The sequence below is a fragment of the Nannobrachium achirus genome (assembly GCF_963921795.1).
Source record: "Nannobrachium achirus genome assembly, chromosome: 20".
Lineage (NCBI taxonomy): Eukaryota > Metazoa > Chordata > Actinopteri > Myctophiformes > Myctophidae > Nannobrachium > Nannobrachium achirus.
In genome coordinates this window covers 27830377-27852443 of record NC_137827.1, presented here as the reverse complement: position 1 = coordinate 27852443, position 22067 = coordinate 27830377, and the positions used below count along the sequence as shown (strand labels likewise).

The following is a 22067-nucleotide window of genomic DNA, read 5'->3' as shown; positions in this document are numbered from 1 at the left end:
AATTGTCAAGTGACCCACAGAGACTGCTCATGCCAATTTTCATACTTATATCACCAAATAAACTATTATATCACATAACTGCTCCACTAAGGTGTCAGCCATCTTGAAAAATGGCCACCATCTTGAAAATTCAAATTCCTCTGACAATTATCTTGTCAAGTGACCCATGGAAAATGCTCATGGCAATTTTCATGATTGTAGCACTTATTCTGCTCCAGGACATAGAAGGGGGCCTATTACCCCATAGAGGGGGGCCTATTACCCCAGTAGTGGGGCAATAGGCCCTTTTTACATGTTTTTCTTTTTGTACTATAAAATCAAATGTATCTAATTTTTCAACATGATGCCCATATAGGTGTATTGGGTAAAGCATTGTTAACATGTACATACTGAATTAATATCAAAATGTATTTTAATTGGTCATAAAATAGAAATTTTCCTTAGGGGGGGCCTTTTACCCCACCTTACTCTATATATATAGATATAGATCTATATAATCCGTGCATCGCATAAATTACTAAATTGCCGCAAAAGTTGCATTCGTCCGTAGCCCACTTCCAGCCAGGGCTCCTCCAGGTTCCTCCGTGCCATAGCGGGGCGCATGTCCGTGCTAAATAAATGTCCTCGTCGGTAGACGGAGGGCCGCCCAGCCATGTTGAGAAGACTGTCAGCGCTGCTGCTGAGAGCGAACCAACTGCAGCCCGCCATTGTGTAGAAACCAGGCTCTGTAAGAGCGAGCGAGGGGCAAAAAACTCTTCAATTAAAAGATAGACACCTTCTACACCCCGCCGCTTTCAATTAGAAACAAATAGAGTTAACGCAGGCTCCAGGGAAATAAAGACATGTCAGCCAGCAGCCTTCTTGAACAGGTAAAGAGAGGCACTTTGTGAACATTTACGAGCATCGAGACGGCTAGTAGCGAGGAGAGTTTCACAGACACAGTCAGGCAGTGCAGTAGGCCTGACCACCTGCTAAAGAGAGGACTGGTGAAATACATTGTTTTCATCTATTTTTCCCTTCCTCTCTTCTCATAAATCAAACCTTCATGAATCACTTGGACCCAATCCAGAGACCGAAAGGCCAAGCAAATAAAGGTAAGAACAGATCTGAGCCTGCTGGATCAACTTGGGGGGGTTTTGACTGAATGCGGATCTTTTTGGCGTGCGGAGTCTGACTGTGGGAAGGAGCGCTTTGAAAACCCCTATGCGTGTTGCGCTGCTGATGCGATAGCTTTTTCCTAGCTTTTTAATGTCAAGTTAGCCGACAGCCCCGATCCCCGCTGGAAGATCAAGTATGGAAGGCTTGATTAAAAACGTATTTTGCTCCTGCGTCTAACTGCCGTGTGCTTTTTCTACGGTGCTGAAATGTGTTTTTGCTTCATCCATCCTCTCGCTGCTGCTGCTGCTGCCGCTGCTAGTGAGCTTTCTCGTCAGCCTCGAAATGGCTCCGTGCTAGCGGGCTACTTTTTTTTTAAATGCCTATTTGCGTGACACAAACCAGCATCCTGTCTTGGATTTTTGCTGTTAATTGTTTTTTGGTGTAGATTAACACCAAACAACAACTGACAACGTTCGACAGTGAAGTACGTGTTGGATCCCGGCCTTTCGGACCAAGATTGAACCTCCCGTGTGGCGCTAATGTCAATATTTTACATTGGGGTTGCTAACCTAGCAACCGAGTCACCTAGCTACCTAGATGCGATCATGATGCCAAGGATACGTCGGTGATGTCACAGTTGAGCATCATCTAACGGGAAGTGCAATGGACTTTAGAGCACTGGTTCCCAAACATGGACACATTTTTATGGGTCCCCTAAAAATTCCCCATATATTTTGTTTTTAATTACTGTTATTCCAAAACATTTTTTTGCCAAAAACATTCCCCAGAAAGCAGTAGTTTTTGAATGATCAAATAGAAACCTAGGACATTCCATAAATTAGAAAACAAAATAAAAACATGTGTAAGAAGTAAGACGAATTTCTAATTTCTCTTTTGGGTCACAGGCTAAAACGTTTGGGAACTTGACAGAAAAGTATGTATTGTCAACCAAATAAGTGCTTCCTTTTTTAAAGATGGGTTGTTTTTCCTACATCTTTGGTCTGGGACCGATCAAATGGCATAAACTACACGCACATGGACTTCCCGTTGTTTGTGGCGTCACTGACCAATCCTTGGCATCTTTGTTCTAGCTAGCTACCAAGTCCGTCACGATATGAAAGGATTCTTCGCGCTCGCAGCTAAAGTCGGTAGCTAGCATGCTAACGCTAGCTGGTTGCTACACTTAACCTGAAAATGACACGTCTTCCGACATGCTTTTCCTGTATCCAAATGAGACTTTTAATGCAGTGGTTCTCAAACGTTTTCATGCGAGGGACCCACAAATTGACACTTATTAGCCCGCGGACCCCCATTTGAAAAGATATGCCAGGGAGGGACCCCATGTAAGAGAAGATTGTTAAGGCTCTAGCAGTGATTCTCAACCATTTATATTTCAAGGACCCCCAGTTTGATATGCATGTTATGGTTCGGACCCCCATTTAATGGCATTTCTATCTCTGAGACCCCAGTTTATATTGCAAAATGAACGTTTATTTAACTGTGTTTACAATTGGAACCAAATGGACCCGTTTGGTTCCATTTGTACACTCTTGAGTTACAGACCCTGTCATCCAAAATGTTCCATTTGGTTCCTAGCTATCTATAATTTAGCAGGGGACTCCTGGAACTACCTCAAGGACCCCTGGGGTCCCCGGACCCCACTTTGATAACCAATGGGTTAGTGGATCCGTAAATATTTTAAAGCAACTTCAGGTCAACATCTAACGTTGACAGAACACTCCTGGCCTTCGTGTTGGTTAGTTTGCTATCATATACCGGTAACTAACACAAATTCATATATTGTACCACCGCGTATATGTGGTTTGAAAGTCCCCTCTTTTCGAATATGTTACTCTGTGTGTTCACAGAAATTACCCCCTTCTGTCCCACTCCCAAGTAACAACTGCCATTAACAGTTTATCCATCACAAGAGCTGATTCATCATCTTGTGCAAGATCAGGCTGATGTGTGATATAGCAGTGTGTATGTGAGCTGTCTTTTAAGCATCATTGGGCTTTGTGGCCTCCCCAGTGACATAAGGGAATAATTAGAAGGACTGCTGGTGATGATGATGATGATGATGATAAATAATGATTGAGCAAGCAAATGCACATTTAGTCACTGGACTTGTAGGAACTCTGTTCACATGACTGTTTTCTCTCCTTCAGTGCAAAACGGAGCTGTGACCCAAAAGGATACTTTGAATGATGATGAGTTTGAGCCTTACCTGAATACTCAGGCCAGACAGGTACGGTTCACCAGCTGTATATGGTCAATACTCTCTTTAGTTTAGTTAGATTGTTTTAGATAATATTTAATTTGAATAACTGCCATTACATTGTGCATGATTAGGGCCATAATTTGTCTTGCAGACTTTACCCTTAATGTCAACCACACCTTTGTAGTTTAAATGTGTACATCTTGTACTTCTGGACTGGAACATTTGATCTAAATGTGCCACAATAGTCTAAAGTGAATCAGCAACTTACTGCAAAGTGTTAATTGCAGTGTAAATGTATCCTATACTATTGAGTTGTGTTATTGTCACATTCCTACATAACCACATCCATGTAAAAAGATATTGAAGAAAAAGGCGGCAAAGCCTGTTGAACAGCTTTTGTGGTTAATCACCCAGTTTATAGTTTGAGCTCATTGGTGTCATCTGCATACAATACCCCGAACGCTTTATTGACCTGCTTTAATAGTACCCCCACACCCCCATGTATGTTGAACAAAAGTTTGTCATCCAATTTCGATAAGCCTTACAAATAATTTCCCCACAAGGGCTTTGTAGGTATGACCTTTTTTAACAAAGAAATTCCTCTGCTAGAAGATTAATAGGTGCCTTATCTTGTTGCAGCCTTTGATTGTTGCCTGTTAACTGTGTAGTAGATGGCATGCCCTTCTGTATTAAGGGACATGCTGAAAAGTGGGCCATAATGGAAAAGAATGGAGCCTGTATATTCTGCCAGTCAATAGAATGCAGCATCCTTTTGTTGAAGAGACTGTGGCACTTGTTTTCTCATAATACAGTTCACTTGTTTGCATTTAGACTCTGTCTCAGATGGTTAGCCAGATCGAGGAAGAAACTTTGGAATATATCCTAGGAAAGTCTTAGATGTGACTAGGGAATCTATACTTGGATAGATTAATTGTCATCTGTTTAATTTTGTGCTTAATATTTTTGATGTTGTTGTTCATATCTCTATCAGATGATTACTTATCTATCGTGTGTGTGGGTTGGTGCGTGTCTGTGTGTGAGAGAGAGAGAGAGAGAGAGAACTATGCTTCCTTGTTCATTGCAACAGCTTTTTTGTTTGTTTTACTATTTGCCACTAAAGGGTTATCTCTTTCTCCATCCAGAGCAATGCCTATACGGCCATGTCGGACTCGTACATGCCCAGCTACTACAGCCCCTCCATAGGATTCTCCTACTCCCTGAACGAGGCAGCATGGTCCACAGGTGGGGACCCCCCTATGCCTTACCTGGCCTCTTATGGACAGCTGAGCAACGGGGAGCCCCACTACCTCCCGGACGCTATGTTTGGCCAGCCAGGGCCTCTGGGGAGCAACCCTTTCCTGGGCCAGCATGGTTTCAACTTCTTCCCTGGTGGCATCGACTTCTCAGCATGGGGCAACAGCAGCTCTCAGGGACAGTCGGGCACACCGCAGAGCTCTGGCTACAGCAGCAGCTACGCCTATGCCCCCAGCTCGCTTGGGGGTGCCATGATTGATGGACAGTCTCCATTTGCCCCTGCTGCCAATGAGCCTCTCAACAAGGCACCTGGCATGAACAGCCTTGACCAGGGCATGGCAGGGCTTAAGATCGGTGGCGCTGCCCCTGGTGGTAGCGGGGACATGGCTCCTAAGGTGGTTGGTTCTGGCTTGCCTGGTGGGGGTCCGCTTGGGGGTCCGCTTGGCCCTGTATCGTCTGTAGGACCACCCATCATGCCCCCTGTCTCTATTGCTCCCGCCAAGCCTGCCTCCTGGGCGGACATTGCCAGCAAGCCGGCCAAGCCTCAGCCTAAGCTGAAAACCAAGGGCGGCATGGCCGGTGCCAACTTGCCTCCTCCGCCCATCAAACACAACATGGACATCGGCACTTGGGACAACAAGGGTACCATGCCTAAAGCCGCCACCCCTCAGCAGGTGCCCCCAATCCCGAGTAACGGGCAGCCGCCCAATCAAGCCTCTCCTCAGCCTGGAGCCACTGCAGGAGGGACCCCACAACTGCCCCTCAGCAATGGACAGTTGGGGCCCTCTGTTGCCCAGATGGGGCAGCATCAGCTACCACCTAACGGGCAGCCAGGTATGGCCCAGATGCAGCCTCCTCTCTCCCAGGGTCCCCCTCCTCCCCCAGCCCAACAACAGCAACCTTCTCAACCCACTCGCTGGGTCCCACCACGAAACCGGGCCAATGGGTTCGGGGACACTGGTGTTGGTCCAGGCCAGTCGCCTCCCAACTCTTCCGGCGTGGGAGTGGTTCCTGGGGTCCCATCAGAGCCTCACCCGGTGTTGGAGAAACTTCGTATGGTCAACAATTATAACCCCAAGGACTTTGACTGGAACCCCAAGCAGGGCCGTGTGTTCATCATCAAGAGCTACTCGGAGGATGACATCCACCGTTCCATCAAGTACAACATCTGGTGCAGCACGGAGCATGGCAACAAGAGGCTGGACGCGGCTTACCGCTCGCTGGGTGGAAAGGGCCCGCTCTACCTTCTCTTCAGTGTCAATGGGAGCGGTCACTTCTGCGGCGTCGCAGAGATGCGCTCGCCTGTGGACTACAACACGTGTGCCGGGGTGTGGTCACAGGACAAGTGGAAGGGGCGCTTTGACGTGCGCTGGATCTTCGTTAAGGACGTTCCCAACAGCCAGTTGAGGCACATCCGACTGGAGAACAACGAGAACAAGCCGGTGACCAACTCTCGGGACACACAGGAGGTACCGCTGGACAAGGCCAGGCAAGTGCTGAAGATCATTGCCGGATACAAGCACACCACCTCCATCTTCGACGACTTCTCCCACTACGAGAAGCGACAGGAGGAGGAGGAGTGTGTGAAAAAGGTAATGACATGTTATTGCCTTGAGGTTATTGATTCATATTAAATAACACTTGTTCAATTGTTTTGGTTTTTACACCTTGAAAGGGATGTACCATGTGATGTGGGATGTGTGTGTGCATGGGTTTCGCTATCATTTCAAAGAATAATGGGGAAATGTGACACCTTAACTTTTAGCACTCTATATGATCGTGTAAAGTAGAATGTTTCATGTTTGTTTCTTTTGTTATTGTGGTATTCAAACTTGCATCTATTAATTATCCTGCCTCAAAGGACTATACTGGAAAGTCTTCAGCTAATTCTCTCTGGTATATATGTGAGAACGGTTTTGTTAAAGCATTCACTTACCATGTACCCTTTTATTTAGGGATGTGGGTCATATAATCATAAATGAATTGAATGTATCTAATATATAAATGTTGCTCATGTTGCTTTCTTTCCTAGCGGTACAATGTGTTCACCTGAAAGTGTTTATTTTTAATTTAATTTCTTTCTTCCTGTTTGGGATGTTTAGTTATTTTTGTCCGAACTTTGTTATGAAAGTGTTTTTTCTTTTTTCTTTTTCTTTTATTTTCCCAGCATCAACCCAAGAGGAATAACATTATTTATAATATGCAAAATATTTATCATTTTATTGAGCTGAAGCTAAACTTTTCTCCACTCAATGTTTAGTTGGGAACAGTTCACTTAGAATTAGCACAGTGATGACATGCACACTTGTATTACTTATTTCAGAGCTTCACCTCTTCATTTTGTCCTTGAGATTTGCACAGTGAAAAGTAGGCTAACAAAATAACACTGGGTTGTTAACAGGGAGAGAAACTGCTGTCAGCAATGTGATGGGAAAGTTCCTGTGGTTGTTAGTTGTTTGTTCTCTTTGAAGTGGGGTTTCTGACTGGCACAACGTCATCCACTAGCAAGGTGCATGGAAGAAGTCAGGAAAACATTCCAGCAACACTTGCAGTACTAATAGAAAGCCCACTTTATTATAATGACGAAGGCATAGCATTTCAACCTGTGGACTTCATCAAGGTCATCCTGGTGAACTTGGACAGGCTTGTCATTGTGCCTGATGGCCAAAAAAAAAGTTAACTTCCCACCCTAACTTGCAACCATCTTGGTTTATTTTGGCATTTCAACTTATACTTTGAAAGTGGTAGGCTAAATGTATGTACGTGTTAAAAGTCGGAACAAGCTTGAACATTTATCAGCTTGATGTAAAGAAGAGTTTAAACATCTATTTAAATTGAACCCATTCAGGCCGGGAACACATTTGTGTGTAGTACAGTACATGTACAGTATGTAGCAACATATTTGTTTTTGTAATTATATTTAATGTATTTCAGAAAACTCGGGTCAGGCCTAAATGGGCTAAAACAATTTCCCCAATTGTTCAGGCAAATGAATGTTATCAGAGGGGGGAAATGCTTTAAATCCTACATAGTTACTCCTGACTGCCTCAAAGATCACATGTTTTGTTGGAAGGCGAAAGTAATGACCTGGACCGTATCCTGACACATTTTGGGTGTTTTTCATTCGCTATTGCTACAGATCGGCAAAGACAGCTCTGATTTGACACACACGGCTCTGTTTTCGTCCATGCTTTACACCCTATCCCTAAACCTTTTTTGCCTTTTTTTTTGTTGAACATTAGCTATTTGAAGTATTTTTAAATGTGTTTCAATCTAGTAAAAAAAGGCAAAGAATTTTAGGCATAAGAGGTTCTTTCTTCTTCTGAGCATCTTCCCGAGCCTGATCTCGTTTTTCCTTTTGTCTGTTCAAGACGACCTCCACATTGGTGTTCTTGAACAAGGATTTATCACTAGGAAAAGGTGCTCCACTTGCTGGCTCCTCTTCTTCCTCTTCATCGTCTCCTTCTGAGCTGAAAGAAAATATAGCTGATGGTGTTGACACATTTTAACTTTTATTAGTCCTAATTGGAATGTAAACATTGCAATTAAATGGAGCAGAATGCTGTTGCTCCCATCTTTAGAGGCTTATACATACATGTAAATCTAGAAGACCATGTTAACTTGTCAATTAAGAGGTTTTGACTCTTGGTGAACATAATATTGATATTTTTGCCCCTGTTTGTGTTAACATGCTGTGCCCACAAAAGCCTGTTTCTGTTGTTTTGAGCACAGCGTACGTTTTGATTTGTCTTCAATGGGAGTGCCGTGCATTTAGGCTATGCTAGAAGCGCTGAGCGTTAATTCTGTTCTGAACTGCACAACTGGATTTATTTTTTTCTTTTATTTTTTTTTTAGTTTGAAAAAAAAAAAACATTTGACTATTTTCAGCTGGGAAAAATGCTTTGGTGGGCACACAGCCTTAGAATCGCAATGAAAAGCAAATAACTGAATTGAGGTGTAGCAAATGATTCATTTATATTGTCACTGAGATTCCATGAAAATGTGTTAATTTCATATTCATGTCTGCCACTTGTAATTGCTTAAATTGTCACCAATCAAAGTGAGATCACTAATTGTGTGCATGTCAAGGTTGGCTTACATATAGGTACTAGGTAAACATTTGAAAAGATCTTTCCTTGGTGCAGGTGTCTGCATAATACTAACATTGCAGGTGCACTGCCACTTACCCTGTAGTTGATGAACCAGGGTTCATGACGCTTATGCCTACTTTGCACTGTCAACGGTTTGGATAGGGGCGTCTGCTAAATTGTAACTGTCAGTTAAAATATAGCTTTCTATTAGTAAAATTAATCTTTGTCACACACAATGCAAAACTCTCTGCAACATGAATATAGACTGTATGTATATAATTGCACACACAGAATTTGAATACATGGTGTCATTTACTTTTTTTTATTTATTTTTTATTCCTCATTAAGCCAACTACATTCACACTTAACTTGTATATGCTTTGACAGGTGGAGGTCCAGGGCAGCGAACCGTACCCCAGCAACCCCAGCAACAGGAGTCATTACCGGCTTCAGGTAACTCACCTGGGCCCTAACCACACGCTGCCAGAATCTAACCATCATTTCTTCAACAAGGGGTCCGGGACCCCTAGGGGGTCCTCAGAGTTACTACAGGGGGGGCGGGCGCTAAATCCTTGTGTGATAGGATCTTTCTTTTAAATTAACAACTTGAACCCTTGCATCCCTATTCCGAGGAGAACTTAAGCGAAAGGTAGCAGTTCTACAAGCTCTCAACCTGGCATTGAGAGCTTGAAGATCAGCTATTTTCGGCAAATAGGTTTGGTGTAGAGTTAAAAAAGAGCAGACCAGACCAAGTACATAGTGAAAGGTCAGGTTTACAAAATATAGACAATTTAAGAGGTTAAATGTCTGAAAATACACATTCACATAACCTAAACAAGTCTATGAAATCGATTAAATCTATACAATATGTAGAGGGGTTCCCTGCTTCATCTCTCAGCTAAGGGGTCCTTGGCCTGAAAACGTTGACCCCTGATTTCATGTGACCAAAAGTGTTTTTAAATCGTCAGAAATCTCGTTCAGTTTATTTCACTAGTTCCATTAGGAGATGTCATTAAATGCTACTGCGAATCAAGTGTTTTTGTTTTTAGAGTCCCTACTATTCACCACCTCACAAGCGTTATGTGAAGCTCTGTTCAACACTGCACGAGCGGTATGTGAAGCTGCAAAGCCATGTAGAAACAAGCAGGTGTAAATTACATTGAAGAAGGGGAGATTTGGGTGGTGTAACCACTAACCAGAGCAGAAGCCATTGTGTGTATTTGGGTAGTGTAACCAGAGCACAAGCCTATGAAACTCTAGTCCAGGGGTCTTCAACGGTTTTCAGGCAAAGGACCCCTTAGCTGAGAGAGATGAAGCAGGGACCCACACTACATTGTATAATATTGCATACAATTGTGAAGCATAGTTGGCTTCATAGACTTGTTTGACAGCACCATCAGTGTTCTGTTGTGTTGGGATGTTAATGTGTATTTTTAGACATTTAACCACTTAAACACTCAATACTTAGAAAATATGTCTCTGTACTTCAATAAACTGTTATTACAGTGCAAAATCACAAGTTGTTTTGTATAGAGCAGAGACCTAGCATTGTTCCACCCTGAGCAAGCATTTTTTGAGTTGGTGTCAACGAAAAACACCTTCCTAACTGGAAGAAACAACAGGCAGACCCAGGCTCTGGGGCCATCTGCCTCGAACGTGTTTGGGGGGGGGGGGAGCCAGAGGACTTGCGAGTAGCCGTGATGGCCATTTTCTGGTTCCATCGATTTCCAAAAACATTTATCCACCTCTTTCCGCGGGAATTTACTAGAGAAGTTTTTGCACCACACTTCCGGTTAACAGCAGACATACAAGCTCACGCCGCGTCGCAGATGCAACCGTTGTAAATGGTGCATTTATATAGGGCTTTTATCCAAGGCGCTTTACATAGATTGTGCATTACATTCACGCTCACATTCATACTCCGGTGGCGGAGGAAACCATGCAAGGCACCAACCTGCATACCGGGAGCAACTGGGGGTTCAGAGTTGTGAGCTTGTAGATCACACTCGGCTGCGGTGCCGGAAGCTCCGTACAACTTCTGTGCAATGCACGATGGGATGTTGGAAAGTTGTGGATATTAATTAATTTAAGCCTAGAATAAAGCCATCCGGGATCCTGGTGAATCATGACCTTTGATTCTGTGAAAGACATTTGAAAACCGCAAAACAAAGGGTATTTATTAACTAATTTACTGCCACGATTAAAACCAACTGCTTTTTCTCTGGATTATTGGGTTGGGGCAGTAAATGAGTTAAATGTAGTCTATCATAATTAAATATAAATTTAGTTTATCAAATGTGTTATGGTCATGATTCACCAGGATCTTGGTTGCCTTTATTCTAGGCTTAAAATAATTTATATCAATATTATTGGAATAATGCATGGGGTCTGGAACGATGGAACCAGAAAATGACGGCCTGCTGTGCCCTATACACCAGAGCCGAATTCCAATACTCAAATTTCGGCCTCCTCACGTCTTCCATCATCCGTCCTCCAACATGGCGATGTTACAGTGAAATTGGGGACTTGCTGAAATACGTGACAATCATGTAGAAGTCACATAACGTCATGTGTTCGAACGTAAATCATTGCGGTTTGTTTATTAGCAGAGTTCAACCTTGCGGTATTTAGGCCACGTATTTAAAGACCTCCATGTAAGTTATATGAATTCCACAAGATGGTCACATATTTAGGCAGGTCACCAATGGGATAAAAACGATATAAAAAAAACAAATAGCCGATCTGCAAGCTCACAGCGCATGGCAGTGTGACGCTTGTAGATCTGCTGTTTTCCGCTAATCTTCCACTGTAATAGGGTTCAAATGGTTAATGTAAAAATCACACAAAGATGTGGTGGGCCCCTGTAGACCCCCTAGTACTAACTGGAATGTAAACATTGCAATTAAATGGAGTAGAATGTTGTTGCTCACATCTTTAGAGGCTTATACAGACATGTAAATATAGAAGACCACGTTAACTAGTCAATTAAAGGAGTAGTTCACCCCCAAAATGATTTCTTCTATTGATTACTCATGCCATGGAGAGTAGAGTTCAATAATATTTTTTGGGTTTTTGTCACATTCCTAAGACAAAAATTTGATTCGAGTAAATTTACCCCCATTGATTCCGGATGAAACGGGTCCCCATCCGGAACGAATGGGGGTAAATTTATTGTTATCACATTTTTGTCTTAGGAATGCGACAAAAAACTAAAAATATTATTGAACTCAAGTCTCCATGGCGTGACTAATCAATAGAAAAAAGTCATTTTGGGGGTGAACTACTCCTTTAAGAGGTTTTTACTCCTTTCTATTGGGTTAAATATAATTTTTCCTCTTGAATATGTTTTATTTATTTTCTCTTTCTGTCCATATGTCTGTCCTAGGAGCGCCAAGGAAGAGTCAAGTAACAGTCACAGCTTTGGACAAAAGACTGCAGTGGCCCCCCTTTCCCCATGCCCACCCCATTACATCCACATCTCTACGAAATTCTAATAGGGGTGAAGAATTAACCAAGGACAAAAAAAAACAACAACTAAATGAAGACTTTCTTGATTTCTTTTGACTTTAAAGACTTACTTCGAACTTGTAGTAAAAAGAAAAGGAAACAATTATTCATAGGACTACAACTAAAATGCATAGCATCCTTAGGTGAAAAATCTTTTTTTTGCCCCACCCCGTTCCACTACATATGTTTTTTTTTCTTCTCTTCCTATTATGCTTCTTTTCCTTTTCCATTAAAAAAAGAAAAGAACAACTTCTGTTTTTACAGTCTCAAGAGCAAGTCTGTAATTCTCACGCAAAAAACACGCAAATCTAGCAGAATTGTGTAGTGCTGGCTACCATAGTGCCCCAAGTCAAGATGGGCAGTTTGTCTTCTTTCTTTGTAACCACCCCCCTGCCTGCCTGCCCCCCCTCCCCCCTCGTCCTATCTTCTAAGGAAGATCAAATCCACAAACTTGGACGAAGCAGACTTTCCTCCTCGGTGGATGTTCAGAGGTGGATGTCGACGGGAATTTTTCTTTCTACGCCTTCCATCTTTTTGTTACGAAGGGAGAACTGCAGATGTTCAGAATGGCCCTCTTGTTTCTTCTTTTTTTTTTTTTCTTTTTTCTTTTTTTTGTGTTGGGCAGCGTGTGTGTGTGTGAGTGTGTACGCGTGTGTGCCTCTGGAAGGTGGAGGGGGACGGGAAGAAGGTAAGGTGGGAGGGGCAAAAATGAAAGCCGAAGAGGGAATGTTAAGTTGATGAGCTTTGCTCTGTGTATAATTTCTATGGCGTGCAAATTGGACCCTCTAACAAGTCTTCATTGAACTTATTTGCTCTCGTTTTCCTTCTCTGGGGGGAAAAAAAAGTTAAATCATTGTTGCTTCCGCGCTGCTTTCTTTATTTTTTTATTACATTTAGTTTTTCTTCCTCCTCCCTCCTCATTTTTCTTAAGACCGCAATGCGAGTGGCCTTGCCCCCACTCTTTCTATTAATCAGTTCAAAAGTAATAAATGTGGTATATTCAGCAGAACCAGTGTGCATTCCCCTTGTTTGACTGTGTAAAGCTAAATTTGTCATGCTGTGTCTGTGCATTCTTTCTTTGGGGTCTCTGAATCTTTTTTTTTTTTTTTCTGTCTCTCCCTCAAAAGGGTAAAGGAATGAATGTTTTATTTCCTGATAACTTACCTACATATTGAACCCACCCACTTCCCAGCCTGACTCGATTCTCACCAATATCCTTTGCACTTCTAACCACTTTTCCTCAATAGTCTACCCCACCCCCCTTCTCCTGTCCCCATTTACAATCCTTTATCATTTCTGACTGCTCAACCAACCATACTATAATATCACAATCACAGCCTACACCATCCTCGCAGAATGTCATTGTTGGTGATTTAAAAAAAAAAAGAAGAAAAAAAATTGCAAGGTCCTCTTTCAAAACTACTGGCTTTTATCTGTGGCATAATAAAGATGCTCCACAATGTAAAGTGTACTTTAAATTGTTTTTGTCCTTACTAACAACGTTCCTTTCTTTGGTTGTGTGATAAGCTGCTTGCAGTGGGCTAAACACAATTTATATCGTATATGAGCGGGGTCATTGTTTTCTCAGCTCAATTTTGGTCATCGGCCTATGACTGGTCTTGGGGGGGAAATACAAGCTCCCTGCTTTATATGTAGGATACATTAAGCAAAGCTATTGCTGTAACCTGTTTTCTTTGCCACCCTTCTATAATTTTGCATTAGATGACAAAAAAAGTTATTGTCATAGGCTTGTATTGGTAGGCTGTTGCTTGCTCCATAACAAAATAAGCTACTATCCGCCATCTTCTGCCATGTTAAATGCGAGTGTATACAACGTAGTGGCCACACGAGGGCGACATTCTATTATTTATTGCCGTTCTTTTCCGACCTTGACAAGAAGATGCAGCCTATTCTCGACTACAGTTATTTATTTATTTGGGCTTTGAGGTCCCAAGTTGCAGAATATGGAAACACTCTAGGGAAATACATCTATCAAGGCCTATCAAATATTTTAGACAGTCTTGTGGCTTATTGGCATTTGGCAGTAGCCTATCTACAGCTATCCCATTCATTTAGGCCTACTGTGAAAAATGAACCACAATATAAAACAGTTGAATTCATTTGAAGAAGCAGGCCTTATTTTCAAGTTATTAGTTATTATTTTAAGTTATAGGTTTGCTATACTAGGGTTAGCTGTGAAGTTAACCGAAGTTTGTTAAATTCAGCCATAGGCCATTATAGCTATAGTAGCCTATAGCCTATTATTTTACTAAACAATATCGATATACAGCTATTAGGCCTATTTGTGTGTGGTCCGGGGGTTACCCTACCCTGAACTGCAGTTTTAGGGCGTGCGTGAGTGTGTGCGTGTATGTGTGCACACGCACGCGCGTGTGGCGGTGGGTCATGGGTGACCGGGGGAAAAGGGGGGTGACGGGCGGCACGTGTCGTGTCTGCGTTCGCGTGAAACACGCAGCCCGAGGGGATCTCCGGTGACCCTTATCTGTGCGTCCCCGGGGACGCGACGCCCTAACCAAGCCCTCCTGGGATGCAAATGAAAGGCCGTGAAAGAGAGTCGCGCGCGCGCACACACACGCACACACACACACACACACAGGGGTGTCGCACCAAATTCTGGGCCCTGGGTACAAGGATTCACTACGGGCCCCCCATGAATGTTCTTCATAGGGAGAAGGGGTTTAACCCATTTAGACTGGGATTCTGGGAATGCATTATTATTACGCATTATTTTGTGCTTTAACTATTCATGGGTTGCATTTGTAGTCCTACACCAGCCATTTTGAGGACTAACACAGGTGTTTTGATTAACATAGAACATTGGTTCTATCATGCCAATCAGACAAATTGAACACCTGTGTTGGTCCTCAATATGGCCGGTTTAGGACTACAAATGCAACCCATGAATTGAAAAAAAAAGCAGATATACAAGCTCACAGTGCGGTTTTGCTGCGAGCTTGTAGATCTGCTATTTTTTTCTTTGAATATTTCAAATCCTTCTATAAGGTTTTTTGAAAAACCTGTTTCTATGTCAGTGTGTGCTCAAACTTTTTCATGTGAAGGTCCCCCAAAATGATATGTAGGCCAATTTTGACCTCCCAGAAGCAAAATTTGAGTTACAAATGTTTGCTTAAAAAATACATATATTCAAAGATTTGCACACTGCACTTTTCAAAAATAGCAGATCTATAAGCTCGCTTGTAGATCTGCTATTTTTCAATAGCTAAAAGCCCCCCCCCCCCCCTTGTGACGCCCCTGCCCACACACACACACACACACACACACACACACCAACAGACAGCCACTGAGAGAACAACGGAGGAGAAGAAAGAAAGGAAATGGGACCACAGGGAGAAAAGAGGGTTCTGAGGGAGGAGAGAGAGAGAGGAGTAGGGGTCTATGATGAGGCCAGTGTTCATATCTTTAGATGAAAACTTCATGGAGGCTGAAGAGAGGACTAACCCTTTGTGAGAATGAATAGTGACAGGTGAAATTCTTCTCTGTCGATGATGACGATGATATTGTGTGTGTGTGTGTGTGTGTGTGTGTGTGTGTGTGTGTGTGTGTGTGTGTGTGTGTGTGTGTGTGCGTGCGCGTGTGTGTGTGCGTGTATGTGTGTGGGAGAGAGAGAGAGAGAGCGCGCGCACACCACCCACACACACACACACACACACACACACACACACACACACACACACACACACACAGTCTACTGTTCACTTAAATATAACAGCGCACAGGCGTTATCATTTCAGTATAGGCCCTAGCCTATATTAATCACTTAACAGACCTACCCATAGGCCTACATTTTCCCTGCTTCGTTTCAGTTTGTCTTTGACGTCGTTAAAACAAAGAAAGAAAAGTAGAATATGGGAATCATACAGATAATGAGGAAGAAAGCTCCGTATTAACGCATTGTGTTATAGACTATATTACTGCAAGGTCATAGCCTTGGCTTTATCAGATATGAGGCGCGCGCCTTCCCCTCTCTCACCCCAGCACGTGCCCCTGATTATCATAAGGCATCCATCTCTTTCTTCCATTAGTGACGCTTCGCCATGTTTGAACAGACCTCTATTTCCATGGCTAAATTAGATTTTTTTTTCCACCCCCCTCAATTTTAGTGCATTGCGTATTTTGTTTTTTGAAAGGCTGTCCTATAGCTACCTGTCCCAAACCAAACCAAACGGAGCATTGTTGTCATATAGCATATAGGCTTGCTTCAGTTGCTTGTGTTAAATGTTGCCGCCTATATGCCAAGTATAGCCTATTAAACCAGTGGTTTTCAACGCTTTTCTTATAAAGGTCCATTATTTATTCAGCATTTGAGCCACGGACCACCATTTGATGGGATTTAGCCTCTCAGACCCAACATGTAGGCCTATAGGCTATAGAATATTTTGTTATCATTGGATAAAGATTCGATCTGTCCACAATTCCATGCTGTAGCGTAGCCTATTGAACTTGGTACCATATAGGAGAGATTAACAGGAAAACGTTGACCAAGACAAAAACGTTCTAATTGTGTTGACTTCTTGTAAATTAAGTGATGCAGATGTTTAACAATCAATAGCCTAGGACTATACTCTTGAGAGCGTGGACTCGTAGGCCTACTGGTCCATTTGGTTTCATTTTACAATCTCAAGAAGAGTTAAAGATCTATATGGGTCCATTTGGTTACCAACTCTCCGTCATATAGCTGGGGACCACCTGGAACCCCTCAAGGACCGGTCCCCGGACCACTGGTCGAAAATACCTGGCCTAAACAAATAGGCTATGGGTTATTTAGGCTACAGTGCAGAGCAAAAGGCAATATAGCCTCAAAAGGTTTATGAACTCCTATGATGATAGTCTAGGCCTAGTCATTGTGTAACACATCCTAGTAGGCCTAGTTATGTTTCCAACCATCCGTTGGCCAAAACACCTGATAAAACATTCGACGCCATATTCATTTATGTCCGCCAATGAATGAAGGCCACGAGCAAGGAGAATATGGTTTTGCACGCCATTATCACAACACAAATTATTATGTCTTCCCTTAAAATGTGACTTGGGCTTAATGCAAAATGCGAGGAAAAAAAATGTCATAATGATGAATGTTCCCCCCTCGCTTGCCTTTTTTTGCGGAGCCTAATCATCGGTCACCTGCTTACCATATACTGAGAGAGGTTGTGCACTATACTGACATATTGAGTATCACCCCTTCATTTCTCCCATTGTCCCGATTCTATTCAGAGATTTTGAAAACGCATAATATGTAGACCAGACAGACACAGGGTTTTTAAGCGGTTGATGACCTCTGTCTGTCTTAACATATGCGCCACGTGCCGTGTAATGTGCGGAGTGCTGCCTGCTGCCGTATAATTTTGGAGATATAGGCCTGATACTATATGGATAGATGGCGGGCCTGCTGCTGTATTATGTAGGCTAGGACTACATTTTAGATGAGAACAAAAACATCACTTAGTAATATTATCAAAAGCTATTTTGATGTTTAATAAAAAAAATAAAAAAAATAGATGAAAACGTTACCTGTGGAAATATAACCTAATCCTAGGACTGAGCTCTAGGGTAAATTTCATTGTGTTATTTTTGGCTAGATTATTTTTGAACTATGATGAATAGGCTTTCAAACAGTCTAAGAATAGGTTACTAATATAGGAAGAACTATAATATTTGCTTCAACTTAAACATTTTTAGCTCAGTCCTAGGCCAACAACAGTTAATATGTGTCTTAATCTGTGATGCTATTTCTGCACAGGCCTGTCCCTATTGCATTGGCCATTATTTGAGATGTAGGTCAATTTACAACTCTATCGCCCTTATTGCGATTTTGCACCTTGAGTCTACACAGTCAATGCAGTGCTGAAATTATGTTGTGCTTTGGAACATTTCATTTTTAAAATAAATAACATTGAGCCAATAGAAATGTAGTTCATGAAGTGACGACTTTATTGAGAATATTTTTCATGTAACAAAAATAAACAAGAAATAAACAAAACCCTGTTTTAAAAATATGAAATGAAAAGGAATGTTGAATGGTCATGGAAGTAAGTGTTATTATTAATTATTTTTGATTTGACAAATAAATAAGCAGACATGAGAATGACTATGACCTTTACTGCCAGGGATAGACCTATATCATGACTCAAATTCTCCACAGAAAATAATAGCAAACTCAACTAATTTCCAGGTCATGAAATATTATGCTGTTAAAATTGAGAACTAATATACAGAAAAGTCTCTCTCTGTGTCTCTCTCTCTCTCTCTCTCAGATAGGGTACATGTACACTCATGCGTAAACCCATATAGACCTTTGAAGTGGCCCCCTGTCACCACATGGCCATCATCTCCCCCTTGGTGTGAGCCCTCTGTCCATTTGGCCCTAGGACTGACTCCGTAATGCTGCCGTAGACCTGTCCACTCTTACATTATGGGACACTGTAGAGTATATCAGCCTGGTGCCTGAGTCATTGTTGTATAGGCCTAATAGGCTATCACCATCCAATAATACAACATCTCGTAGTATACTTCTCGTCTTGGTTCGGTTAATCTGAACACCCGTTTTAGTTGGGCCAGTCGGCTATCATCACTTTGGTTTGGTTACTGTCTGTCCCCAATGTTCTCTGTGACTGCGTGACGTGTAACAATCTCACTCTACCCTGGTTCATACATGTACTGCGTGTACTTACTAGTGCCATTCTGCTGACCTAGAGATTATTCTACGTGCCGGTGTGTCTCTCAAGATGCATGATGACTGTGGCTTCTCTCTTGGCATTCACCGCGTGCCTTAATTGTATTGAAAATAAATCAAGGTCCACTGTGAACACAAAGAGCGCAAACCCAAACTTTCAACCCCCATCACTCCTCCATGTCCCACAATCTTCCTATCATCATACTGGCATGATCTCAACACCACTTGCTCTTGCATGGTTTTAGTGAAACACAACTGTTCTTTCTTTATCTGCCCCCCCACCTGCACTAACCTGAGGCTTGGTTAGCATTGATCCCAGTCTGTCACTGGTCATCTAATCTCTGGAGTTTGTCCAGTCCCCTTTTTACAGTCCATCCACGCTTTGCCCTGCATGTTCTCCCTTTGTTTTTGTTTTTTTCTCCTCACCTGTGCTTTCTCCTCTCTGCAGGCTCAGAGGCAGCTATGCAGTGCTTTTGCATCTCAAAGTACATGGGCATGCTATATTCCACACCAAACATGCATTTCCCCCTTGCTTAAGAAAACACTCGCTGCACATAAACGAATACATACATACATACATGCGAACACAGAAACAGCAACATGAAATTGTGAACGCTGTGTCCGAGCGATGCCTGCGTCAGTATAAATGCATGTGTGTGAATGTCAGGATGGGCTTCCAGCAACAATATGAGAACAGAAGAAAAAAAACACATCTAGTTAACATCAAAGCAGCATTCAAAGCATTAAGGAAATCTATTTTCACATGCAGTACATCAGAAAGAAGAGCACAGAGCAGGGAGGGAGAGAGAGAGAGGCACAGAGAGATTAATGAAGCTACCTTTGTTGCACCATAAAGGCAGCAGCATCACCCTAGCTACCTGCTTCCTACCATTCCTGCAGAGCATCTTCTGCTCAGAGCAAAACAAAGGATGAGGACTAAATGCATACAACTACACAGCGATGTGTTCTCCTTACCACAGGGCTGCCTGCGCCGCTCCTGCTCAAGTGCTTGGTATGGTTTAACCAGACCAAGCAATCCTTCATTACAGTTTGTTAAAGCAGTGTCGATATCTCTCTTCTTCTTCTTCTTCTTCTTCTTTCCTCCCTCCCTCCTCCCTCCTACTCTCTCTCCCTCTTTCTCTCTCTCTCTCTCTCTCGCTCTCTGTGTACCCTGTGTTTGCGCACGTAACTATTGCACGTAAAGCAATGCAGACAGAACCTGAACAGCCGTGCTCATTATAACTACGTACACAGATGAATAAATGCACAAATCACATACAGTAAAATACAAACATACAACGTCTAAAAAATATATATAAAATCGGCTTAAATCAAATTATGCAAGACCACCCCACAAAAAAATAAATACAAAATACTACTAAAATGGCTTTGCTTTTAAAATCTTAAGCACTGCCATTGCTTGATTCTCTCTTTTTTTCCCGCTTATAGAATACTACTGTAGCACGGAGGAGAGCATAGTTTGTTCAGACCAAATATATCCTTCTTTTTTACGAGATGGAGAAAAAAAAGCCAGCAGTGAGGCGCTGCAGACAGATTATTCCCTCCATCATCAGGTCCTTGGGTCCTGGCGTTGTTGTTGTTTGTTGTTGTTGCTGTAGTTGTAATTGTGGCTGCGCCGCTCCATCCGGTGCGGGTCCTTGTGGTGCTGGGACGAGTTTGGGGAGCAGGCACACAGAGGGGTGGAGGGATGTCGTGGAGGGGGCTGAAGGGACAGGAGGCAGGCAGGCAGGCAGGCAGGCAGGTGTCACGCATGCAGTCAGGGGGGAAAGAGGGTAGAGAGGGTTGGGGGAAGAAGAGGAGAAAAAAGATTCTGATAAATTCTCCCCAGTCACCCCTACTGGGGCAAAAAAAAAAAAAAAAAATCCAAGTCTCAAGACACAAAAAAAAGGAGAAGAAAGCGGTGTGGGGGAAAAAAAGTCCCAAGTGCAAAATATACATATATAAGCCAGGTCGGTATATATGTATAAGGATCCAGGGAAAGGAAGGAGAAGGAGAGGGAAATATATATATATAAATATATTTAGAGAGAGAGAGAGAGAGAGAGAGAGAGAGAGAGAAGGATGGGCAGACAGAGAGGAGAGAACAGGCAACTAGCTCACACACAGACACACTGCGCCGATGCTCAAGCACGGGCTTCAATTTATGCTTTCTGGTCGACACCACCCCCCACCTCACACACACACACACACACACACACACACACACACACACACACACAAGCACGCACGCATTGAGTGTCCCGCCCCTATCTGCCCCTGTCCCTGTCCTGTCCCGTACTGGATGCGTGGCCCAGCTGATCAGTGCAGAGGGATTAGCCATCGGGGCCAGCTGGCAGGGATTACACAGGCAAGGCATGGGGGGAGGTGGGATAGGATGGGATGAGAGGGGTTGGGGGGAGGGTTGATGAGGGTAGGCCTAATGCTGGGGGGGAGGGGAGGCCCTCTCCTCCTGTCCTGCACACACACACGCACGCACACAACAAGGGTGCACGCATGCAGCCACATAGATAGATAGTAGATACACACAGGCACGCATTTGCAGAGTTGCACACATGCAGTTACACACACACACACACACACACACACACACACACACACACACACACACACACACACACAATACTGTACATGCAAGACACCGAAATATAGGACACGTATTGCATCCGTTCACATATAAACGACATGAACAGCACTCACACTGTAAACGTTTTAGCTTTTACTGTGCAGATGCATGCACATTACCTTGCACACATGCATGCACACAGCAAGCATATATAGGCTACATTTGTGCTGAAACGGCAAGCATGCACGCAGGCTGCAGTGGCTCCGATTTGCAGCCCGATGCCGATGAGGTAGCCTAGCGCGCCGTATATGCTCGGCAGGTCGGCCCAGCCGGGGCTGACGAAACGCCGTTGATGAATGTATGTAAATGTGATGGAGGCGGACGGGTGGAGGAGGGGAGGGAGGGACCCCCACGGGAGAGCAGGGGGCTCGGCTGACAATGCAAGGCTCTGACCCCTGACCCCTCTCTGCTCCATCATCCACGGCCATCAGCTGATCCCGGGAAATGGACAGCTCACCTCCCACCCACCCCCGCTACTCACGCACGCACGCCAGCGCGCACACACCAGGCACGTGCTCACATAGACATCAAAGGGGGCTCG

The 22067-nt window shown here is 43.3% G+C and overlaps 1 protein-coding gene across 1 annotated transcript; it reads left to right on the top strand.

Annotated features, from left to right (window-relative positions):
- The first annotated feature begins 719 nt into the window (after positions 1-719).
- Positions 720-13574, top strand: ythdf2 (YTH N6-methyladenosine RNA binding protein F2). Its single transcript, XM_080750427.1, has 6 exons — positions 720-869; positions 1070-1094; positions 3267-3346; positions 4462-6165; positions 9052-9117; positions 12050-13574. Exons 1-6 carry the CDS (start codon positions 843-845, stop codon positions 12071-12073), a joined length of 1926 nt encoding a protein of 641 aa, XP_080606553.1. The 5' UTR covers positions 720-842; the 3' UTR covers positions 12074-13574.
- Positions 13575-22067: the final 8493 nt, after the last annotated feature.

Coding starts and splice junctions, on each gene's coding strand:
- ythdf2 (XM_080750427.1), top strand. CDS start 843: ATGTCAGCCAGCAGCCTTCTTGAACAG. Junction 1,095..3,266: donor GAAAGGCCAAGCAAATAAAG/GTAAGAACAGAT, acceptor TCTCTCCTTCAG/TGCAAAACGGAGCTGTGACC. Junction 3,347..4,461: donor TGAATACTCAGGCCAGACAG/GTACGGTTCACC, acceptor TTCTCCATCCAG/AGCAATGCCTATACGGCCAT.